Here is a 15317-nt window from a genome sequence, read left to right as displayed (position 1 = left end):
GGACACTAATGCCTTGTTAGTGGAGTTGTGAAATATCCAAATATTCTGGACAACAATCTGGAACTATGCTCAAAGGGCTATAAAACTGTGCTTACCTTTTGCCCAACAGTGCTGCTACTGGGTCTGTATCCCAAGGAAATCATAAAGGAGGGAAAAGGACCCACATGGGCAAAAATGTTTGAAGCAGCTCTTTTTGTGATAGCAAAGAATTGGAAAATGAGTAGATGTCCATCAGCTGGGGAATGGCTGAACAAATTGTAGTACATGAAAATAATGGAACATTATTGTTCTAAAAAATGATAAACACGCTGATTACAGAAAGGTTTATATGAACTGATGCTGAGCAAAACAAGCAGAACCAGGAATCCATTGCACACAATAACAGCAAAATTGTGCAATGATCAACCATGAAAGACTTGGTTCTTCTCAGTAGTTCAGTGATCTGAAACAATCCCAACAGACTGAACAGGAAATGCTATCTGCCACCAGAAAAAGATCTAAGGAGACTGAATGTAAAGCAACATATGCTAGGTTCACTTTGTTGTTCTGTTTTTTTTCTCATGTTTTTTTCCCTTTTGTTTTGATTTTTTTTCTCTCAACATGATTCATAAAGAAGTATATTTTTAAAAGTCAATATACACATGCATAACCAGAAAAAAATAAAATAAAAAACACAACTCGCCAGCAAGTTAATTACAAACTAGAGAGAATATCAGTTATGGAAAGATCCAGTGAGGTTCTGCATAGAAGGTTACTAAAGAGCTGCACTGACACAGAGGAAAGAGGCATGGCAAAAACGGGCGATGGAGAAGGGACTTTTGGCTAAGCTACAGAAGGCAAGAGGGCAGCACTGCACAATGGGGCTGGCCACTAGAGTTCACTGAATAGGAAGCGACGTGGTCAGATGAGTACCTCAAGAAAAATCAGGTTGGCAATTTTATAGACAATGACAGCTAAGGCAGCTACTACTACTACTATTACTACACATTTAAGTTGTAAAACTTGCAGATCAATATTGGTCAAGAGAATTTACTCATCAAGAATTCCCTGCACTAATGAAATCACAAGCCTGGAACAAACTAGTGAAAAGTGTTTCAGATTTACTCAAGACAGAGCCTTGGGAGGACATCCACAATTAGGGAACACGCACTGGATGATAACTCCCAAAAGAAGTCTGAGGAATGGGAGAATCAAGAGATAGCAACATCATGAAAATCCAAAACAGAGGGGAGATTCTGGAGAATAGTCAGCAGTGTCAAAGACTGCAGTGGTCAAGGACAGAAATGAGGAAAACCATCAGAGCTGACGTTAAGAGATCACTGCTAAAGTCAGCTAGGTGGTGCAGTGGATAGAGCCCCAGACCTGAAGTCAGGAGGATCTGGGTTCAAATGTAATCTCAGACACTTAACACTTCCTGGCTGTGTGACCTTAGGAAAGTCACTTAACCTCAATTGCCTCAGGGAAAAAAAAGAGATCACTGCTGACCTGGAAGGGAAAGGCTCAGTTGAGTTGGCTGCTGCTGCTGCTGCTACTACTACTACCATTAATACTGCTATTATTATTGCTACTACTACTACCACTACCACCACCACCACCACCACTTCTCCTACTACTACCATTACTACCCACCACCACTGTTGCTATTATCGTGTCTAGGATGTAAAATGTAGTGATTAAGAGGTAAGAAGATCATATTCTAGGAATTCCAGAGGGTCTGGAACGGTCGAGCTAGGAGGTTCTTTCAGACTTTGGTTTGCTTTGACCAAAAGAGGGAAATCTGGAAATAGGAGGCGACGCCGATTCCAGAGGCTGTGCCCTGGGCTCAGCATAACAACAATCCTTTGTGCTCACCCTCCGGATGATCTCTGTCACAGCGAAGGCCCAGAATTGTCTGCGGCCGTCTTGTCTCATTGCTGCTGTGACCCTCGTGGTCAGGGCTTCGGTTCCCTGCCTTGCCGCAGGTGTGAGCATTGAGATCTCCCCACATAAAGCTGATCCCTCCCACTAGGGTTCGCTGGAAAGTGAGTCTTTACTCAAATGCCATTTCCCTCACTTTGAAATTAAACTTCGGTTTGATTCCCGGCTCTTCCGTCTCTAGCCTGCTTTGTTTTGAGGGGTGTAGAGCATGCAGCGTGCTTTACCTGATTTAAGAGCAAGGCTCTTAATCAGAAGAACAATTTGTAAATGGAAATGTGAACTATTATTATAAGAAAAAAATGGCTGTTTTATAAACCGTGGTACAGGACAAGGCGATGTGCACAGAGAACCCAAGCAACTTCACAATGCCCTTTTCTCTACACTGTAAATAGGAGGGGATCATATGGAAGAAATGAGAGTGCAAAAGGAATGATCTGGAATCTAAGCACTTGAGAGCTGGAAGGAATCTTCAAGGGCATCTCTGTCAACTCCCTCAGTTTTTTGCAGAGAAGAAAGAGTGGGCGCTTTGACTGAAACACGCCAAGTACTTGGTCCCTCAGGTCGCCCAATCTGCTGCTGGCATGAGCAGAAACTGGAGCCCACAGGGTTGTGGCTGACCAGGCATTCTGCTTCTGAACCTTGAAGGGGAGTTCTCCCCCAGAGCTTTGGCCTTCTTGCCTCTGTCTCTCAGAACGAGGAGGCAGCAGCCAACCACAGGGCTCGGCTAGCATCCTGAGGGGAGAAGAGTCTGAGCACTGAGGAGATGGAATTGAGGAATGGGAGAGGAGACAAGAACGGCAGAGGGAACTCAGGGTAGGGACAATTTCTTGGGCCTCCCCAAGGAGGCATCGGGGAGCCACTAAAGACTTCTGAGCAGAAGAGTAACCTGCCCACTACCTGTACAGATGGCAGATAATAAGCTGGACTTAGCGTGAGGACTGCAGCAGGGAAGGAAAGCTTCTGATGCTTAGCAGACCAGGCTTTGTGGCTAGCACCTGAGCACACATTACTTGCCAGTGTAGACAGGGAAGGAAATAAGGAGCCTCAGGAATCAGGAACACTTCTGCCTAGGATTATTCTGCTTTTGTACAAAAGAAAATCCAGGAGAAAGAGAGGAGGAGGAAGAGAAATTGGAACAAACCAACCTTCAAAAACTTTTGCTCCTGAAACCTTAACCTCTTTCCCCAGTAGCACATCTGCTGTAAGAAGGGGAGAGCGTCCTAAACTAAGAACATGAAATGCACCCAAAAGCTCGGGGCCAAGGCCCCCTCCATTCTGCACTCCTGCTTTCCCTCTCTCACAGGCTTGTCACCTTCTGAACACTGGGCAGCTTCCCTCCTTACAAGTAATAAAGGTATTGAGGGTAAAACGATCCAAGAGAACGCAATCCTTCCTGCATGCACAATTTTAGCCAAAACTGCCAAGGATACCTGACGGAATTAAAAGTAAAATAAGCAACGGGGAATTAAGTTCTTTTTGTCTGGCTAAAAGCACCATAGCTACAAGTATGGTTCACGGCTTCCAAATACGCTTAAGATATATGTCTATCAGCTTATCCTCTAACATTTACATTTGAAATTATATCAACTAATGAAAGACTGAAAAATTCTTCCAGTGTTAGGGAAGGGGAAGTACCTTCAAGGGACACCTCTGGCACTGACATAAATGCTCTCCCAAATTTTCTATATTTATTTTCTTTTGTGAAAAAGGCATAGCCAATAAGCTAATATTTATGATATATCTTTCTCAAAGCACACATTATTCCTTCTTTTCTATTCCAAAATATTATACAAGAAATCAAAGTGACATGTTATAAGAAGCATTTTTCCAAGATTCATATTGGTTTTTGTCATCATTCCCTCAATCAGCAATGAGGACAGTAGAAATACCATTTATAGAAAGAAAAAAAAGAGAAAGACCAAGATAATTGCTTCGCCATTAATGTAAGGACTATTTTGAAAATACTTGCCTTTAAATCTGTCACTGAGGGGACCTTTTCTTCCAAGAACAGCTCTCCAAGTTGCTCATCTGAATTTGCAACACATTCGATGAGTTCCTGGCGGTGGTCGGTGGCCGCTGCCCTAAACTCCGCGGGGATTTCGGCATATCGGATGGTCTGGCTGAGGAAAGAAAGTCTTTTGTTTCAAAAAATAGGATCTCCTGCTCTTCTGGAAAAGCGAGGGCGTGCAGGGCAGGCTTCCCTCCGTGATCTTTGCTCAATTCTGAAAGCCTCTGGGCAACGCTGCCCGTTCTCTCTTTGATCACAAAAGAAGAGCAAAGTCTCACACCTCCCCAAACTTCTCTGGTCTGTCCCCTGGATCCCTTTCTGTCCATCTCCTCTGGGACCCTGTTTTAGCCATCCTTCTCCCTCTCATGAATCCTCACTGACTCCCCATGGTCCTTTCCCATCTGCTTACTAACATGCTCAGATTTCCCCAATGGTAAAAAAGCTTCCCTGTGGCTTCTCCCTCCTCTTCCCTGCCCACCCCACCAAAGCTGCTTTCTCATATATCACCAATGACCACTTAAAGCCAAACTGACAATCACTGTTTTCAGTCTCAATCTTTCCTGTCCTCTCTTATGGGGAGTTTTCAAAGGAGAAAATTCAAACTACCCACAAACAAGAAAAAGATGCTCCAAATCTCCACTAAAGAACTGCAAATTGGGGCAGCTCGGTGGTACAGTGGATAGTGCACCAGTCCTGAAGTCAGGAGGACCTGAGTTCAAATCTGGTCTGATACTTAACACTTCCTGGCTGTGTGACTCTGGGCAAGTCACTTAACCCCAACTGCCTCAGCAAAAAAAAAAAAAAAAAAAAAAAAAAAAAAAAAGAACTGCAAATTAAAGCAGCTTCACCTCACTTATCAGTGTAGCAAGGATGACAAAAAAGGAAAATGATAAACGTTGAAAAGAATGCAAGAAAACCTGAATGTGAACATATGCCAGTAAAGCTATACCTAAATTATCACTAAACTTCACCCAACCTTTGACCCAGCTATTCCATTATTAGGCTCATGCCTTAGAGAGAACCCAGAAAATGAGGAAAAGGAACATAAATGCAAAAATATTTCTATTAGCTCTTTCTGTCATAGCAGAACTTTAGTAAAGAGAAGATTACATGTTATTTTTCATTAAATATTTTGGAAGAAATCATTCCTACCCAATCTCAGAGAGACGCTATCTTCTGAAAGAAATTCGTTTTCACCCTTTATCATTTCAGGGTTTGGCCACTCACCCAAAGTCTCCATCAAAGTATATGGCGCGCTCCTCAATGAGGTCTATGATGCCCTTAAAATCACCCTCCAAGCCAATGGGTATCTGGACAAATGCGGCATTGTGATTTAGCTTTGATCTGAAAAATAAAAACCGAATGTTTGGGATTGTAAGGGAAAAGGTGGCAAACCACTAATTATATAACTACTTCACAGTTTAAGTTAAAAATAATACTCCGGCCAGATAGCGCTCACTTGCTACTCCAGAATTCTCAACACTGAAAAATGAACAAATCCAGCTCTACAGTTTTCTCGGCCTCAAGGGAAGAACCTGGGGCTGACTGTCACGCCTTGACTTCTCTGCAAGGAAGCCCAGGTACCTATACGTGCCACTGTGCCCAATGCCTCCACCACCGTTCGGTGCCATTTCTTTCAGCAATTAGAAAGGTGGATGTTCACAGATGACTTCCAATCACAGTCATCTCTTTCCTTTCGTCCATCATCCCAAAATCTTTCCTTTCTTTCTACTGGGCCAAAGGCTGAGAGCTCCGTGACCAGAACAGAAAGGAAATTTCCCATGTTCAAAATTTCTACCCCACTCAATTTGTTACGAAACCTGAGCAAGACAACTCACTTCTAAAACTCATTCCCCAATCTGTATAGGGGAACGGTCATGCTCTGGCCTATCTGTTGTCATGGAGGTCAGAAAAAAGCAAAGCACTGAACTGATGCTGAATGTGACAAATGATTCCAAATAACAGTTTCAAGTTAAGAAAGTTGATTTACTTGGGTTTCAGAAGTAGCAAACCAAAGAAAGAATTTCACTTTATCCTCAAGGAATCTGAAAAGGTATAGCCACAATTCCTAACAAAAAGGGCAGGTAAAGACACTCCCCATCACTTTTGCACGATGTACAAGATGTGTTTAGGCCATTCTGGGTATAAAGGAGCAGGATGTAAGAGAGTTGGCCCCTGGGGCAGGTGCCACTTCTCACACACCGTAGGAATAGGGCTCCAGGGAACCCTTTGGCTCCTTTTCTGCAGCCAAGAGGCTAAAGTGAATTGAGGGTTTTCTCACCTGTCTCTGTTGTGGGTTCTAAAGGGTTGTTATAAAGCACAGAAAATGCTAAGCTTCAAAGACCTGGATGCAAAATCTAACTGAGATCCAGACTAGCAGTGACTCTGAGCGGGCCACTTCAGTTCTAGGTCCTGGCAACTGCAGAGGATTATTCTAACTCACAGATGAGCCTCAGGCTACAGTCTAAATTGATGAAACCATCAGGCAGAGACAAATGCTTTATGTTTCTGAAGGCAGCTACATGGTGCTGGGAATATAGTGCATGACTTGGGGTCAGGAGATCCTGAGTTTGAATCCAGTCTCAGACACAATGCTTATGTAAAATGGAGATAATAATAAGACTGGTCCCATGGGACTGTGGTGAAGATCACATGAGATCACCCTTCAAGGTGTTTGGCAATCTAAGGACAGCACACGGGCTCCTGTTTTCATCACCCTCAATGCACTGTACTAAGTTTTACACACTGGGAGCTGGCCACTCTAAATATGCACCCCACTTAGGATCCCAGACAAAGGTGCGTCCATTGAAGTCTAGGGGGACCCAGCAGCAGAACTGCCTCTTGTTGCTAAGGAAGCTGAAGTAGCCGGGGATTAAAAGGCCGCGGCCCCTGCGTCAGACACAGCACCTTTTGCTGACAGAAGCCCATCCCTGGTACCTCATTTGCTGCAGGGCTCTCGAAGGGCTGGAACCCATTCGGTCCAGTTTATTAATGAAGGTTAAAAATGGAACGTTGTATCGTTTCATCTGCCGGTTGACAGTCATCGTCTGGCACTGAACGCCTCCGACCGCACAGAGCACCAGGATGGCGCCGTCCAACACACGCAGTGCCCTCTCTACTTCGATTGTGAAGTCCACGTGCCCTAGAGAGACAGAAGCGTCTCATGATGGCTCAAAGGGCAGCCAGGATCGGCCCGGCAGGTCCTCGGCTCACCTCCCATTCTGAGCAGCCCTGCAATAAATTCTCCCACAGAGTGGACAATCATCAGCCCAATGCCAGAGTTAGTGACCATGAAAAAGACTTCTAGTCACTATCTACAGGTGCATCTCTCTCGGTCCCTAATACAGGCACCAGCTTCTGTGCCCGCTCGGAACATCCCTCTCCCCTGGGGTGGGTGAAAGTCAGGTGGGCTGGTGAGCCTTGCTTAGCACAGGACCCACCCCACATATGTGTCCTTTCACTACCAACAAGTCACGGTTGGTGTGAACAGCTCCAGAATGAATTACATAAAAATGGGACCAATTCAACAAAGGCCCTAATTTAGTCACTACAGCTAAGAACTAATTAAATGGATACCCAATCCAATGATTCATCTTCAATCATGAGGCAATTGCCGAAGTGTTGGTAAGTCTGGGATTGGTAACCTGCAGTGCCAAGAGCCCTGTATTGTTGGGCATCCTGTCAGTCCTTGTATCTCAGTATCATCCCAGTCTCTGGCACAGAATCTAGCACATTATTTACAACTGACTACCCAGAGCCACATATAAATTATTAAGTTAAATATAAAGATTTATAATAAATTAACATAAAATAATAAACTAGCTCATGTGACCCAGTGGCCAAAGCCCTGGGTCTGAATCCTGCCTCCCGATTGAGGAGCTCTGGGACTATGGAGAAGTGCCGTATCTTCTCGGAGGCCGTGTCTCTTCATCAGACCCTCTGTACAGCAGAGACTTAGAGCCCCACGACAATGCAGTTGGCATTGTGGGAGGCAGACTCAGAGCTGGAAGGGACCGCGGCTATCTAATCGGACCTTTTATCCTGCACCTGAAGGTGCGGGGCCCGGAGAAAGGTCAGCTCCACACATCCAGGATGGGGGAACGTCCCTGAGGGGAGGGAGCTCATGCTACATGCGGTGCCCTAACAACCACGAGGATAAAAGGCCCACCAGGCGTGTCTATGATGTTGATGTTCACGTCCTTCCACATGGTGTAAGTGGCCGCAGACTGAATAGTGATTCCTCGCTGTCGCTCGAGTTCCATGGAATCCATGACGGCACCGACTCCATCTTTACCTTTCACCTAAATGCCAAAAATAACTCAGACAGACCACAAAAAGGGAAGGATTCTATCGTGACAGGATCCCCATTGAAAGAGAAAACTAAATGGCTTCGAAGAACAAGATTCAGCTGATCCCAAAGTTGCCGAGTCTCACAGCAGACATGATCGGTGAAGGAATCCACCACTTCGGACCCCTCCTCCCCTGCACCATTCCCACATCCCTAAGGGGCAGCAGTTACTCAGCTACCCATATGTACATGAGCATTTACAAGATGACCTTAATCTGGGGAAATTGTAAAAGGTCAGTCGCAATGTGCCAAAATGCAGCGTCCCACACAGGACTTGGTTTTTTCATCCACGTCATCAGATAAATAGCAAAAGTCAACATGACCTTTCTTCTTTGTACTCCCCAAGACTTTAGCCTTTTCACCTTTTATCAAAATGTAGCTGAAAATTGCCAGAGATTTCTATTTTAGAGCACATTGCCGGTGGTGTTTTTGTTTTTTAAGTGGAGCTTCTTTAGCCATGACAGAAAACAGCTACCGGGAGGCGGCGGCGGGGCCACCCACCAGCTCCTACCTCGTGCATTTTGGCTATTCTTCCAGTATAGTAAAGCACTCGTTCAGTTAAAGTCGTTTTTCCAGAATCGATGTGAGCAGAAATGCCAATGTTGCGGATCCTCTCATTAGGAACAACTCCGGAACACCATCGACAGCTCTTCCAAGTCACCTGAAAAGACACGGCTGGTTCAGTTCCACTCACAAGAATATAAAGAGGCAATCAGGCTCGGCTACTGAGGCAGGCATGACTCAACTACAGGATCACAGGCCCATGGGCAGGCGAGGACTGACACATGGCCTCATGGGCGACAGAAGGGCCCGGATTCCTGGACTTAGGCACTAAATTGACACAAAAAGAGAGTAAAGGAAACTCATCTGTTCACCTTGGTACCTTTCTTCAGTGAACATGGCAAGAGAGGATCTGACAGACTCATTGTCGGACATTCCATTCCATTAAAATTTAAACCACGTGCCTTGCTTTCCCTTTTTTGGTAAGCCATTGTTTAGCAGAATGAAAGCACACATTTATTATTCTTTGTCCCCAAAGCCAAGATGATTCACCCCCCCGAGTCTGGGGCCCACTTCTCGTGCTTATGAGTTCCGTGTGTCCTGTGGGGCCCATGTGGTCCTTCAGCCATGTTTTTGTGCTCCTGCCATCTTTTCAGGTGAGCAGCCAGCACGTGCATGTCGAACGATTACCATGGGCCAGGCTCTGGGCGGCGTGCTGGGGACACAAGGTTTAACAAACAGGCCCTGTTCTCAAGGAGCTTGTGTTCCATGGAAAATAAACACACGCACACAACTTGATGTGTTAAAATACATACAAAATAAATGCAGGGCGACTTTTTGGAGGGAGTTTCTAAGCCTTCTGGGAGGGAAGGCAGACCACCAAGACTTCCTGTAGAAGGCAGCGTCTCTTCTGAGCTTGGCATTCCAAGGAAAGCTGCCCTTTCTCCTCCCTCCCCCCCCCCCCCCTTTAGTCCCCAGGCTTTTGAGCTGCCTTTTCTCAGGCCTGCTCCTTCTGGACCTCTCTGACCCTGTCCATCACTCCCTCCTCTCTCCTGGTCCTCCTCCTACCTCTCTGAGTGTTCCCTCTCAGTCTCCTTTGCTGGAGTCCCCTCCAGATCACGCCCTCAAACTTTGTGTCCCTGGGGGCTCTGTCCCGGACCCTCTTCTGTCCTTCCCGGTGACCTCATCCGCTCCGCTGTTTCATTAGCATCTCAGATCTTTCTGGGCTGCCCCTGCCTCTGGGCTCACCAGTCTCTTGGACTTCTCTAGTGTAAACAAACATGTCCCAAACCACCCGTTTTCATTTCCAAACTTTGTCTCTATCTGACCAAGATTCCTCCCCCCCCCCCCCCACTGCTGGTTTTAGCTCCCCCGTGTTATCTTCCCACTTTAAAACGCAAACTCCCCGGGGGTCGGGCTCTTTCCCCTTGTGTGCACACACCCAGTGGCTGGCAAACAGCAAGCCCTTAAGAAAGGCTTAGGGCTTGACTGATGCCATGCATTCTACGCTAGCTCCCCTCCAAGCTGGGATGGTCTCCTTCAGCCCCAGCTTCCTGGGCTCGGCTCAAGCCTCAGTTTCCAAAGGAGGCCTTTCCCTGCCTCTCCCATCCTTCGCTAGTGGACCTTCACCCTTTCCCAGGGCTCACCTCCCATATACCCAGTGTGCTGAGATCATGGTCATCATCGCCCCTGCCCACATTACGATGAGAGCCCCCCTAGGACAGGGATGGGTTTTTTGCCTTTCTCAGCACCAATCACCAGGCACGCAAGGCACTAACTAAGCTCCGGAGAGAACTGCTTGTAGACTGAAGAGGATGAGTAGGTTTTACGGCCTGGCCCCGGGTCGCCGAGTCCTCTGGCCCCAGGGCCCCAGTCCTACCAGTCACGGGGCGGGCAATGCTGACTCCTGGGATGGGAAAGGAGCTTCTCGTCAGTATAGGCGACTACACGGCTGAGTGTGAGAGCCAATCTCTCCCCAGAACCAGACAGGAAAAGCACCAACTGCTTCCCCGAGTTTTCTGGCACAAAATACCAGCCAGTGCTTTGCCATGACTGACTCTGCCACGAGCACAGCTTTTGGGGAGAAGATGGGAGCGAGCCTTTCAGTAAGTGCCGTGAGGACGGCTCCGAGGCAGCCCAAGGAAGGAGAACTTTGATTCCTGAAGTAATAACTCTGCATGAGTTTGCTTTGGACAGGAAACATCCTTACATCCCAGAGACCCGAGACTGCAGCACCCGTGGGCTGATGGGCCCGACTGGGGAACAGGGGAACGTGGGGACTCCCGGCGCGCCCCGGGGAAGCCAGCAAGTGGCAGGCAGAGGCTCGGGGAGCCTTTTCTGTGTGTCCCCAGAAAAACAAACAAGGCTCTCTCTGTGTGGCCTCCCTCTCCTGCCTCTCTCCTCCCATCCCAAACTTGCAGGGGAAGAAAACAGAGGGCAGAGAGGCAATGAGGTGTGCCCGGTCCCAGGCCCCACCTCCTACAAGCCCTGGAGGCCATGAATGGCAGTTCTTCCCATGGGGCGGGGGCGGAGCGCTGAATCCGAGACCAATCCAGCCGCAGACACTAACCGGCTGGGTGACCCTGCCTCAAGTCCCTGAACCTGTTTGCCTCAGTTTCCCCGACTATAAAAGCTACAATAGTAGCAGGTCAAGGGAGAGAATTATCGCAAAGCTCCTGGCAAATAGTGGTGCTCTATAAATGCCACAGCTGTTATTATTCAAATGTCCCAAACGTGTGACCCAGATTAAACCAGAATTGGGATTCCCCTAGTCCCGCCCAGCAATAAGCAGCGTTTCAGTTTTATCATCATTGTATCATATTATCATAACAGCCAAAATCTGCCAAGGTGTTTTTTGGGTTTTCTTGCTGAGGCAATCGGGGTTAAGTGACTTGCCCAGGGTCACACGGCCAGGAAGTGTCAAGTGTCAGAGGTCAAACTTGAACCGGGGGCCCTCCTGACTTCAGAGCCGGCGCTCTCTCCACAGCGCCACCCAGCGGCGCCAAATCTGCCGGGTTTTTAATAGCTAGCACTGTATCCAGCGCTCTAACAGCGGATACACTGTGCCTCATTACTGATAACAAAGTAACGGTGGTACCGACGTCCAGCCGGCCCAAGCTGTCGTTAGTTAGGCTTTAGTAATAAGGACGTTTCCATCTGCTGTTCAGTTGCACCTGACTCTCCGGGATCCCATTTGATTTTGGGGGGGAGGGGGGAGACATTGGAACGGCTTTCCTTCGCCAGCTCACCGGACGGACGGGGAGACCGGGGCAGCGGGGATGAAGTGATTTGCCCAGGGTGTGAGCTAGTGAGGTCGCCTTTGAACTCACGGCCTCCTGCCTGCAGACGGAGCGCTCTCCCCTGCCCCTCTCCCGGCGCTGCCCGGGTCCTTGTTAATAATAACCACCACGCTTCACTAGCCGTAAGAAGTCTCCTATTTTGTGCCTCACAATAACGGTAACATTAAGCACCGATGCCACTTTAATGCCTACAGCGTCTACACGGCGCTTTAACAGCAGCATTTCTAAAGCGCTTTCCGGGGTGCACGGCGCTTTATACACGCGCTGTCATCCCGACCCCGGCAGGAGGGAATGGGGAAACTGAGGCGCGGGGAGGGGGAGGGACACACGCCTCCCCCCCACCCCCGCACTCGCCCCAGGGCACGGACCCCCAAACCAAAGAAGGTGGCGACCCCTCTCCCTGCTCGCGACCCCCGGACCCCACGTGGGTAAACAGGCGGGGGCGTGACAGTGCCGGCTGAAGGTCACCCCGCCCCGCCCCATACCTGCCTCCCGGGCCGGAGCCCGTGCCCGCCCAGCGCCGCCCGGACTCGGAGCAGCCACATTGTGGGACTGTCGGACAGACGCACGGACTCGCAGACACACGGCGCCGTCTCCCGGCACCCACACGAGCAGACGCAGGCGCAGCAAGAGCCGCTCAAAGTCACGCCGGGTTTCGGCCGCTCATTTCCGGACCGGCGAAGCCGGGCTCCAACACTTCCGGAGCAATGGGCGATCAAGAAGCGGGGGCGGCCCGAAAGTCTCCTTATGGAGGTCGGAGGTCCGAGCGGCGCCGCGCCCTCTGCCGGTCGGAGGGATCCCTGCAGGCGTGCCCGAGCCGTGGGTCTGCCAGCGCCGCCCCCTGCCGGACTGTAGCCGCCTAGCGTGCCCAGCGCCCAGGCCTGGCCCAGCGCGGCGCTCAGCGGGGCTTGCTCCACGTGCGGCTTCAGAGGTTTCCCCGGGATGCGCAAAAAGGTGGCTCCTGGTCACCCTCCACAGACAGAGGAGCAAGACGTGCGAAACGCTGGGGACCAACAAGGGCCGATTTCGGTTTGATCGGCGGACACCAGCACCTACTGTGTGCCGGGCTCCGTGCTAAGCCCTGGGGAGACCCGGGGGCAAAAGGCAGTGCTAAGATTTGCAGCGCTCTCTGCAGAGACCTCACTTGTACGCTTAAGCACAAGGAGCTTCGAGGTGAAAGCTATGATTTTTGTCTCATTCTAGGGGCTGGGGAAACTGAGGCACGGCCAGATTAAATGACTTGCCCTGCGATCACCGGCTGGTGTCTGAGACTGGTTCAAATTCGGTCTTCCTGCCTCTGGGGCCCCGTTATTATTGATTTGTAAGCTTGTTTCCTCATCTGGAAAATGGAAAATGAGCCTCCTCCACACGGTCGTGGCCAAGATCGGCGGAGACCACACACAGGGCGCTTTGCAAATTTTAAACGGCACTATTACAAACAAAGACCTGACTTGCTGAGCTAGGCCCCGAGGGGCCTTCAAGGCCGGCTCTGATTCCGTGGTCCTACATCTAGGCCCCTGTGCACCTGCGGGGGCTCCCCTTCAACGCTCCCCGCCTCGTGCCCTTCTCTCTGGCTCACCCAGTCCCAGGATCCCTCGTCCTGCAGCACCCGCCTGACCGGATCCCCCGAGAAGCCGGGACATCATACCCAGCTTCCGGGGAGAGAGCTCAGCCTTCGAGTCTGACGTGAGGCTTCTCTGCTGAGAAACGGTGTTCTTTCCCCATCTGCATCTCCCCATCTTCCACAGACCAACCTGTGCTACCTCTCAGAGCCATCCTTCCCACACTTGAAGCTGCTATCATCTCCCACCTCCCCATCTTCTCTCCAGTCCCAAGTTCTCTGATGGATTCTGGGTCTGAGTCTCTCCAGGATGCTGGGGAAAGGCTTCTGTGAGGCAGTGACCACTCCACAGGCTTCAGAACCAGCTTGGTGGGGTCTGGCTGACTGACTCCTCAGTACTCTTTCTTACCGTCAGCTTGAAGCACTTTTCTTGGCCTGGAAGATCTAGGTTTGGCTAAAAATGTTGCTAGGAGTTTTCGTTTTGGGATTTCTTTGAAGAGCTGACCAGAATATTCTTTCTAGTTTCATTTTGCCGTCTGGCAATTTTCTTTTGTGGTTTCTTAAAATATGTATTATTTTTTTTTGGTCATTGCCATCAGGATGAAATACCTTTTTTCTTTGACTTTTTTTCTTTTAACTATCATTTCTCACAGAGTCCTTAGCTTCTATTTGACCAATTCTAATTTTCAAGGAACCCGTGAGTTGGTTAAAACTTTTTGTTTGTTATGCTAAGCTGTTAATTCCCTTAGCAACCATTCTCCCTCTATAGCTATTTCTTCTCCAGTTCTTTCTCCTAGAGCTCTCACTGAATTTACAAAAATTTTAAGGTAATTTTGAAAATTTTTTAAAAAACATTTCTTCCTAGTATTCTAGTTGAATGTGTATCCAACTGTGCTTTTCTTTGAAACTTTCTAAAGATTTCCCTTAACAGATGGCAAACCGTTTCAGTAATAAAATGAAGTCACATGTAAAATATTCACATGGTACATTTGTAGCCTGATTATCAGACCATGTAAAATGCCCACCGGATTTTTGACAAGATAATGGCAAAGAATATGACAGCAGCCTATGGAGGGCAGGTTCTCCCTTCCTCCCACAGCTATCACTATGGAGAGCACAACAGTATTTACTGTGAGGATAAAAATTAAGATGAAGAACCTGCTTTGAATCCTAATTCCAAGGCAGTAAATGAAGTTGAGTGTTTGTTTGGACCCTCTAGAGAGGAATATTGCTGGTGATTCTGAAGAAACAATGAACAAAAAGACATTTGGGGTGGGGGTGGGGGTAAGAAATCCTTGAATTTTGAAGGAAAAAAGAGATTTGTGTTTGTAATCCTTAACACAGAACTTGTTTCAGGTAGTATACAAGTACAGAAATCAAGTACTCTTATGCGTTTCATGGATGATGGATTTCAGATAATCACATCTGTAGAATCTCAACCAGATTTACTTTCCTATATCACAAAAAAGGGGGAGGAGAGAAGGGTCTATCTAGTAAAAAATATATACTCTCAAGAGTTTACTATGAAAGGGGAAAATCCCCATCTTGGGGCAATAGAAACATACTTAAGGAGAACAAGAAAAAAGGTGTATAAAAGAAAGTGGAGAGGGGTAGGGAAAGAGAGAGGAAGAGTGGAATGGATTATAGAAGAAGCAAATGAGGTCATGTATTATATAACAGCTC

The 15317-nt window shown here is 48.2% G+C and overlaps 1 protein-coding gene across 1 annotated transcript in view; it reads right to left on the bottom strand.

Moving 5' to 3' along the window:
* GFM1 (G elongation factor mitochondrial 1) overlaps positions 1-12722 on the bottom strand; it is a 40923-nt gene extending 28201 nt beyond the window's left edge. Inside the window, exons 1-6 of the mRNA XM_051983089.1 lie at positions 12559-12722; positions 8785-8934; positions 8094-8226; positions 6863-7067; positions 5153-5269; positions 3887-4037 (exon numbers count right to left, since the gene is read on the bottom strand). Coding sequence (XP_051839049.1) covers positions 3887-4037; positions 5153-5269; positions 6863-7067; positions 8094-8226; positions 8785-8934; positions 12559-12618 — 816 coding nt within the window. The 5' untranslated portion in view covers positions 12619-12722. The remainder of the gene's footprint in view (positions 1-3886; positions 4038-5152; positions 5270-6862; positions 7068-8093; positions 8227-8784; positions 8935-12558) is intronic.
* Positions 12723-15317: the final 2595 nt, after the last annotated feature.

The sequence above is a fragment of the Antechinus flavipes genome, chromosome 3, assembly GCF_016432865.1.
Source record: "Antechinus flavipes isolate AdamAnt ecotype Samford, QLD, Australia chromosome 3, AdamAnt_v2, whole genome shotgun sequence".
NCBI lineage: Eukaryota > Metazoa > Chordata > Mammalia > Dasyuromorphia > Dasyuridae > Antechinus > Antechinus flavipes.
Note: the sequence above shows the minus strand (reverse complement) of the source record. Positions and strands in the feature narration are given on the sequence as shown.